Consider the following 8598-nt stretch of genomic DNA (forward strand, 5'->3'; position numbering starts at 1 on the left):
CGAATTATTTCTATAATTAAAGACGCAGTTGTTATCGAACAAGAATTTTTAACCGACGCCTTGCCTGTAGAAATGATTGGAATGAATTGTAAGCTCATGTGCCAGTACATTGAATTCGTTGCAGATAGATTACTAAGTGAATTAGGATGTACCAAGGTATGTGCGTGCGCGCGCGTGTGTGTGTGTGTGTGTCGTTTTGCATGCACCAAAGTACAATTTAAAATTTTAAATAACTTTTCTAATGCTTATGAAGGTATCGATCGATCGACACCCTTCTATCCAATGCTTATCATTGCGCTCTTCATAATTATTGTCGAATACATACAATAAGTATTAACGATGGAGTATGTAGTGGTATAAAGCGTGGAGTGGCTAATTTTTATTAACTTGCCTGAATTTACTCCATTGCGTTTGAAGATTTACACGTGTTACGCCCTAATAATAATTTTAATAATTAATTTTAGATCTACGGTTCTGACAATCCATTTGACTTTATGGAGCACATTTCATTGGAAGGGAAGACAAATTTCTTTGAGAAGAAGGTTGGAGAATATCAAAAATGGGGTGTCATGCACGAAAGAAATGCTGGAACAAGCAATTTTACACTCGAAGCGGATTTTTAAAATGTCGTGTAAATTAGATCTTCTGGGATGAGGAATTGCAGACTTTTTCTGAGAAAAAGTTGTCAATAATGCCTTGGAAGTGCATTCTTTTAGTAATAATTTACATGTATACGAGCGTACATGTAATTATCTGACAATTATGTGTATAAAATGTTTATTAGAGACTATTGTTCTGTATGTGATTTGATTATTCGATTTGTACATTTGATAATACGTGTAATATTTTAAAGTTAATTTATTTATAATCATTTAAATTTATTATTCAGTATTTTAAGTAATCAAAATTTCAAAGCGTTTTGCAATATTGACAATAATAATTCTATTCTGAATTATGATTTTGACATCAAAAATATAAAAATAACATTGGCCGCAAAACTAATCAACTGCTATTTAAAAAGTATTTACAATTGTTTCGTTTTTCTTTTTTTCTTTTTTTTTTTTTAATCACATTGATAAAATAAATATATATTATTATTATTATTATTATTATTATTATTATTATAGGAAAATGAAATGATGGCACAAGATGCCGATAGACACTTAATTATTCATTATCAATAGATTCAAATTTGTAAGAATGTAAATAAATTAAGGAAATAATGAACTTGACTCGAACAGTTTGTGGAAAAGGTTAAGATTGAGTTATATTGCATTTAAAAAACATTTTAATTGACACTAAACTATCGTATAAGTAGTAGTAATTGTAGTAGTAGTAGTAGTAGTAGTAGTAGTAGTAGTTCTAGTTCTAGTAGTTGTAGTAGTAGTAATAATGGTAGTAAATTAGTAACCGCAATAATAATAATACCGTCATAGTATTTAAATACATTAATAATAGCGAAAGAAATATATTTATCTTAAGAATTAAAAGTATCTCGAATTACTTTATTAATGCTTTCTATAGTCTAATTTACGTATTATAATTCTTTCGTTTAATCATATCGCATCTTTTTATGTTATTTTTAGCAGTTGCTTTACAATTTAAAAATTTAAAATCATATAAATTACATTAATAGTTGATACAAAATTATCGCAAGATTCGATTTAAATGTTTGATTTATAATAAAAGACTAATTTTAATATTTGCACTATTAACTTTATTTAACATGTTTTTCTTGGCTCAAGCGCCAAATATATTACATAGATAATAAATTTTGATAGTTTTTAAATCTACATTTTATTGTTTATGCATTTAAGCGTTCTACTTTGAAACCTTGTTCCAGACGTTCCAAATATTCTTTTCGACAAAACATATCCTCGGCTGGTCTGTTGTAAGGCAACCAAATTGGTATTCCAATAAAGTAGCGCTTTGCTTTTATATAATTCTAAAACAAATGATTTAAACTTATATTTGTTACCGTATTAAATTGTAAAACATTCTTACAATGCATTAACTGCACAAATCTATGTGATATTTTACAATATAAAAATGAATATTCAGTGTGTTACTAACATTAACATCTAAGGTAAATCTGTGATAAATACCACTTGGAATAATTATTAAATCTCCAGCCGTAACTTTTAAGCGAATCCATCTATCATCTTTATCTCTAACATCAAAATAACCAGAACCAGCGACTATCAATCGAATCTCTTCATGAGTGTGCAAGTGTTCGGTATAAAAATTTTGTAGCTATAAAATTTGTTAAAGTAACAACATTATTAATTTTAAACTTAAATCGATTGTCGATTGTCGATTGTACGATAAGATAGTGCTTTTATAATGGCGAATCAACATTTATGTGCATCCGTACAAGAATTAAAATGTAAGTAATATTGAAGTGAAATTGTTGACCTTTTCTTCATAATTAGGCGAACCTGAGTGGAAGTGTATCTCATCCTCGAATGTGTAGCCACGTTCGGTTCTTAAGTTTTTTAAAGTTTCATCGGTTTCATAGCTTTCGTGATCGACCTAAAGATAAATTAAAATACAATCAATATGTTATTTACAAAGTAAATATCAAATACTTCAATTTCCGAAATAATCATTTGAATTTATGTTCATTATTAAGACTTTTGGAATATATATATATATATATATATATATATATATATATATATATAGTTGTGTGTTACAAATACGACGGTGAAATTTAATAGAAATTTATCCTTTCTAAAGTTTTAATGCGATAATGATAAAACAATATCTGTAATTTAAATACATTTATAATTTACTTTTTTTTTTCAGACACCATTTATAGAATTGGCATTGCTATTCGTATTTTCTATAAGATAAAGAAGAAAAGCTGATTAAACTATTATCTAATCTTTGTATAAAGAAAGCGAACGCATATAAAGTCTATATTTACCTTCTAGTTACTGTACATCTCTACTAAGCAGAAATGATTTTTACTTTTAATAAATTCTTAATACAATCAAATCAAATAATGAAATAAAATTGAATGAAAACAATTTAAGCGATCGTAGCGATGGAATGATTACGAACGCATCTAATGTAATGTAATGTAATGTAAACGAACGCATAAGCATGTGCGCGAGTGTGCGTGCGTGTGTGCTGTGCGCGCCTGCATTAAAATATAAATATATATTTACATATTTTAATATATATATTTATATTGACGGTAAGAGTTTTTTGGCTTGGATGTATGCGAGGGAAATGATTACCCTAAGAGTGTAAATAAAGTGTCGCTTAAATAACCTATAACCTTAAAGCACTCGACTCCGGTGCAATCAAAGAGTTCTAATAAACTCAAATATTGGCAGGGATCAAAGTGATGTTCCAGTCGCTGGTCGAACGAGCTCTCCTCCATATACCAGCATCGTACCATTTTGGAAAACTTGACAACAATGGTGAAAATAAATTTAAGTGTTAAAGCTATTCGAAATAAACTCTACTGAAGTCCGCCGATTACTAAGGTTATTGTGCTTAAAGTGAAGTATTAATTAATGAGAAGAAATACTTTTACAATCACTTACGATTCTGTTGTTGACTTATTCAACAATTTTTTTTCATCATATATTGTGAGTAGATAGATAAGTATAACGTACGATTAATCGAAGATAATATAAGCTGGTACAAAATTATCTTTGGCCATTTATTGGGAAAATTGATTTTTTCATTTTAAGAAGCTCCTACTGTTATATTTTATTGAGATTCTTGGAGGGACATTATATATCAATAGAGATCTTTCAAATTCTTTGAATATTGAATAATCAGTCAGTTATATTTATATCGTTATACAATCGCTCTAGACAATGTTTACGAATTTAATTACAAATCAGATAAGACTGCCACAGGTGCCCACCTTTTCCTGTAATGCTGCTGAGTTTTTGAATAAATATTATTTATAAGTGACTTAGATTATCATCCTATCTGTGTAATACTTAAACAGATTAAAAATATTTTAGATTTACTTTTGAATTGGCATTAACTTGTTAGGTGTTTATTATTTTTTTTTTTTTTTCTTTTTCTTTTTATACAAAAGTCTATTATGAACATCATTTTCAATGATGTAATTACAATATGTCGCTATACAAATTTACTTACATTTTTTTTAATTGAAATTTTTAAAATCATTGCCAATGATTCGCAAAAACTATACGATTAATGATTAATATAAATATTTTAATAGATCTTGTATGCCAAGCATCGTTAAAGCTGTACATAGCACTTATTACTTAAGTATATTTTAATTCATTGTATTTTTAAATTAATATTTCATTCTATTGCAGTATAGACATGGATGAAAAAAAAGATGACGGGCGAGCTGCCTTAACCATAGATGATTTATACGGTCAAATACGAAAGTCAAGTATATTGTGGAACGAAAAGCAGACGTTACGTTATATTACGTCTCGCTCGACGGATGAAAATTTACGTGTCATACGAACGTTAAGTTTGGATATAAAAAATATTTGTAAATCCTTTTGCACACCGATCGAGGGAAATTCTTCGAATGAGGCCGAATTACAAATTAACGCATTCAAGTATTTGATTTGCAACACAACTTTTGCTTCGATGTCATCGTTAGCTGAGAACGCGACTATTTATTATATATCTGACAAACAACCGCCCCTCTCTCCCTACCTATTTATAGAAATTTTATGGAATATTGGATTTGAGAATATTCTAGGAGAATCTATTTTGTACTTTCCTTTGGTCTTGTGCATTGATATTCTTGAAATTTTACCAAGATGTATGGGTTCATTGAATTTTCTGCGAGCATCCGACTTCCTAACGTCATGTATTTTTAACACTTACAAAAAATTTATCCTTACGAGAGACATTGGAGATGTTAGTAAAAATGTTATTGAAAATTGTAAGCAGCTGAGCGGACTCTTACAAGAACTTATTTTGTACTTCACCAGTGAAAGGTTATTTTTTTTACTTTATTATTTGCCATTAAAATCTTAGAATGAAACGTAAAATATATACTCAGAAATAATAAATGAGAATTATTTTTATAATGCTCGAAGCAATATAATTAATACTTGCGCAAAATTGTTTCTCACACATTAGAAAATTTGTAGAAAAATCATATGGTTATAAGGAACGGGTGGGGAATACTGCAATGTTTAATAATCTTTGAAATTATTGGTGAAATTTTTACTAATTAATGGGCATGGGCTACGATATAGCTGTACACCAACATTTTCCAACTGAAACTTTATCCTTGACCTAACGTATACATTTTCATCTATTTTATATTAATTGTATCAATATTGTCATTTTAGGTTTCTTGAGCCTGAAAACGATGCGGAAGCTAATCGATACAAAATATATGGTATCTTTATGAAAAAAATGTTTAAAATGGTAAAGAGGTGCTTGCTGGCTAAATTTGAAAGTATCGAACATGAGGGGGAAATAATGGACAGGTACAATCTAATATCCGTAGATGGAATATATTCTGAGAAACTTGATAATATAGTATTTCAAGAGATACTTGAAGAAATTGATCGTGAACTGATAACGATATTGTTCAATAAAGGGATAGAAATTACCAGCGATATGCTGATGGACTGGGTAGAGTACAACGACGAAGAACAGACATCTTTGACCTTGCAACGTGCCATTGGCTTAGAATCGGATAGTTTTATAAATGATCTGAAGGATTACGATTACTCAAATATTGCAAAGTTTGCTGAATTAATAAAATTCTGTAATCTGTTGTCTTTCAAACCAGAACCAACGAATAATCGGAAGGCAGAAAATTTATTGGATGGCGCTTGTGAAGGAAACGTAGACGACATGATTAGTCTATTTGCCAATTGTAAGGAATTTGACATTTCTTTATTGAGTAAAGAGATTTGCGAAAACCTTATCGAGCAATTTGCCAAAAAACTTAGTTGTAAGCAGGAGCAGTGGGATTTAGAGGGAAAGCTTTTGACAAGCTTTGCCAGATTTGTGAAGCTCATGTCTTGTTTAAACATTAGTCTATTCTATGAGCTAACGCTATACTGTATTTTTCACTTTTGCGAAAATGAAAGAATGGAAATTATCTTTGATTTAGCGAGCCTTGAACGGCACATAATTGCAAATCCATACATTAATACGACATCTAAAATGGCGGTTATCATGTATTTTTTATGTTTGAATGCCAAATCTACTTTAAAAGTCATACTGAAAATGATAATCAAACATTCTGATTATTCGTTTATGGACGTAAATTATAGTAATTTGTCGAAGCTACATTATATGTTAAGGATACGTTTGCCGAGCAATTATGACACGATAATGGAGTCCTTGTACGAAGAATTTCATAATAAAGAAAAAGGTTCGCTTAATTATTAAGTAAATTTGGTGAATTAACGGTAGTAGTAATAATAAAGCATTTTCCTCGACTATTAGAATCTAAAATTTTCCAACATTTTAACAATAACAAATTATTAACTAAATCATATGCTAATGTTTATCGTTAAAGCTTTCTTTATTAGTTATCATTTATTTGTATAGAATAATCATCGAGACTTTATTAATTCAAAACAAAGAAATTCGTAGAAATGTTCCTTATTAACATATATACGCTCAATTTCAGCCTAGCCTTTGACAATAATATTTGTCAAATTATCTGTTAAATTATTATTAAAATATTATTATAAAATATTATTAAATTATTATTATTATTATAAATTATATATTAAAAATTATGTGTGTATGTTAAGACAGGATAATATAATCAGCAAAGATGGATGGATATAAAGTGATTGGCAAACTTTCTATGCATACGCTTTTTTGATTATACAATTATAAAAAAAAAACAAGCATTTCTTCTCTGTCTTCTTCCTTAAAATTCGGCAATACTAAAGTTGTTTAAACGTTATTTTTCAGAGTCAAAAGTATTCTACCAAAAATGGAGCGCTACGCGTAAAGAAAAAAAAGAGCCTAACAGGGAGAAGCCAAATACCGTTGCTTTAGTAATAAAAGTATTACAGGAGATTTGCTTGGAAAAGCCCGCGTGGGCCATAAACAAGTTTGCTCATTTACTGATGAGCTTGAAGGAAGATTGCTTTTTCATGGTAGAAACGGTGAAAGAGATACTCACTCCATTGCTCTTGTTAAGTGCAAATTCTGAAGTTTATCTCAAAGCCACTCTCGTCGAACTGGATAAGCTCATTGGCAAATATGACTTTAATCAAACACCTGATTTGGCTACGATATTGGAGGTAATAGCCGTGCATCTGTTAAATAGCAATGATATTCGCAAGGATACGGTCGATATCCTGATAGCCGTGATCTTCAAGCTGCAGAGATGCTTCACCGATTTCGATAAAAGCAGCGAGCATGTATATTCGAATTATTACATGATTATGCTTGGCTTAAGCAATGGTAATGCCGATGCGTTGAATTTGCTCGATATAATTGGCATATTTGCGAGCCTCTATCGAAGCAAAATTTCTATCGCCAAGGAAAATGACGTGGCCCTGGATAAAGAGCACTTGCTGAGATATTTGCTTCTGAAGTGCACAAAGCAGCGATACAGGAAGTACACGAACGAAATAATTGCGTCCTGTGGCCAATTCCTTCAATGGCCAAGCACAACGGATATCTTCAACAATATTATTCGCTTAACGTTTGAGACGTGTCTACTGTGCCTTGAATTTCCTCATATCGGCTGCTTGAGCAATATAAGCTTCCTGATTAATTGCTTGATTGCATTTTTGGCGAGACGGCTGAGGAAGCGCGAGGTTGACACGCGAGCGATCTACAAAAGCCTAAATAGTCATATAAGAATTTTTGAAGCCAGCGTCAAGTGCACAGCGATTGCGAATGATTACGCGGAGCTTTTAGATGATTGGAGGAGTCCAGTGAAGGAGTGCAGCGATTATTTAATAAGCTTAAAGCTATTTAGTCGCAATTGTGAAAGAAAGGATAAGGAAATGAATAGTTTTGGTGGCCAACACTCTCCGATAGCCATTAAATTTTTGCTTGGATATAATATTGTGAATTGGATTATACACGATAATGAAAGTATGGAGATTGAAAACTTTATTAAGCAACTCGATGTTTATCTATCGAAATAATTGTAAATATTTCTTCTATATACCGTTCGCAAAGTTCTTGTTTTCTTGTTTTTTTTTTTTTTTTTTTTTTTTTTTTTTTTTTTTTTTTTTTTTTTTTTTTTTACTTTTTTTTTTTTACTTTTATATTATTTATAATATTTTTATAAAGTAATAAAGATGTGAAAGTTTAAGAACTCGATACTTTTTATTGTACAATTTTCACTCGAAGCCCCATTATAAAGAAAGAATAGGAATACTTTGTATTTGCGCAATATTACGTGGCCTAATCGAGAAGGAAATTGGTATTTTAAAATCTGTCAAAAAATTGTGCAAAATATAATTGCTTATGTAACGTCATAATGCTTTATATTACGTTACGTTAGCAATCAATGCTAATATTGATAACTTGTAATTTAATGAGTATTTTTTGCAAACGGATTTGACCTAAGAATTTTAATAATGTTTTGTTTTAAAATTGCCCGGTATAATTATGTTTATTAATAGAAATCAACTTATG

The 8598-nt window shown here is 30.0% G+C and overlaps 3 protein-coding genes across 5 annotated transcripts in view; 2 read left to right on the forward strand and 1 right to left on the reverse strand.

Moving 5' to 3' along the window:
* The window catches only part of RnrS (ribonucleoside-diphosphate reductase subunit M2), a 4657-nt gene extending 4020 nt beyond the window's left edge, over window positions 1-637 (forward strand). Inside the window, 2 exon segments of the mRNA XM_011506804.1 lie at window positions 1-156; window positions 465-637. The exon segment at window positions 1-156 is cut by the window's left edge and continues 10 nt beyond it. Coding sequence (XP_011505106.1) covers window positions 1-156; window positions 465-623 — 315 coding nt within the window. The 3' untranslated portion in view covers window positions 624-637.
* Window positions 638-1746: 1109 nt separating this feature from the next.
* Adi1 (acireductone dioxygenase 1) lies at window positions 1747-3429 on the reverse strand. Of its 3 annotated transcripts, XM_011506807.1 has the most exons (5): window positions 2930-2986; window positions 2798-2845; window positions 2416-2532; window positions 2074-2253; window positions 1747-1945 (listed from the first exon to the last, which is right to left on the reverse strand). In XM_011506807.1, the coding sequence occupies exons 2-5, from the start codon at window positions 2813-2815 to the stop codon at window positions 1805-1807; spliced, it is 456 nt and encodes a 151-aa protein (XP_011505109.1). In that variant the 5' UTR covers window positions 2816-2845; window positions 2930-2986; the 3' UTR covers window positions 1747-1804. The 3 variants fall into 3 exon arrangements, with proteins under 3 accessions (XP_011505109.1, XP_011505108.1, XP_011505107.1); XM_011506806.1 differs by lacking the exons at window positions 2798-2845; window positions 2930-2986 and adding an exon at window positions 3287-3429 and having other exon boundaries at window positions 2106-2253; XM_011506805.1 differs by lacking the exons at window positions 2798-2845; window positions 2930-2986 and adding an exon at window positions 3287-3429.
* Window positions 3430-3523: 94 nt separating this feature from the next.
* Window positions 3524-8110, forward strand: LOC105368395 (uncharacterized). The gene is made up of 4 exons (XM_011507404.1): window positions 3524-3602; window positions 4314-4992; window positions 5308-6355; window positions 6910-8110. The coding sequence occupies exons 2-4, from the start codon at window positions 4321-4323 to the stop codon at window positions 8100-8102; spliced, it is 2913 nt and encodes a 970-aa protein (XP_011505706.1). The 5' UTR covers window positions 3524-3602; window positions 4314-4320; the 3' UTR covers window positions 8103-8110.
* Window positions 8111-8598: the final 488 nt, after the last annotated feature.

Source organism: Ceratosolen solmsi, unplaced genomic scaffold (assembly GCF_000503995.2).
Source record: "Ceratosolen solmsi marchali unplaced genomic scaffold, CerSol_1.0 scaffold6, whole genome shotgun sequence".
In the NCBI taxonomy this organism is placed as follows: domain Eukaryota; kingdom Metazoa; phylum Arthropoda; class Insecta; order Hymenoptera; family Agaonidae; genus Ceratosolen; species Ceratosolen solmsi.

Coding starts and splice junctions, on each gene's coding strand:
- LOC105368395 (XM_011507404.1), top strand. CDS start 4,321: ATGGATGAAAAAAAAGATGACGGGCGAGCTGCCTTAACCATAGATGAT. Junction 4,993..5,307: donor ATTATTTGCCATTAAAATCT/TAGAATGAAACG, acceptor TATCAATATTGT/CATTTTAGGTTTCTTGAGCC. Junction 6,356..6,909: donor ATTTCATAATAAAGAAAAAG/GTTCGCTTAATT, acceptor GTTATTTTTCAG/AGTCAAAAGTATTCTACCAA.
- Adi1 (XM_011506805.1), bottom strand. CDS start 3,409: ATGGTACGATGCTGGTATATGGAGGAGAGCTCGTTCGACCAGCGACTG. Junction 2,533..3,286: donor CCGGAGTCGAGTGCTTTAAG/GTTATAGGTTAT, acceptor ATTTATCTTTAG/GTCGATCACGAAAGCTATGA. Junction 2,254..2,415: donor CGCCTAATTATGAAGAAAAG/GTCAACAATTTC, acceptor CAAATTTTATAG/CTACAAAATTTTTATACCGA.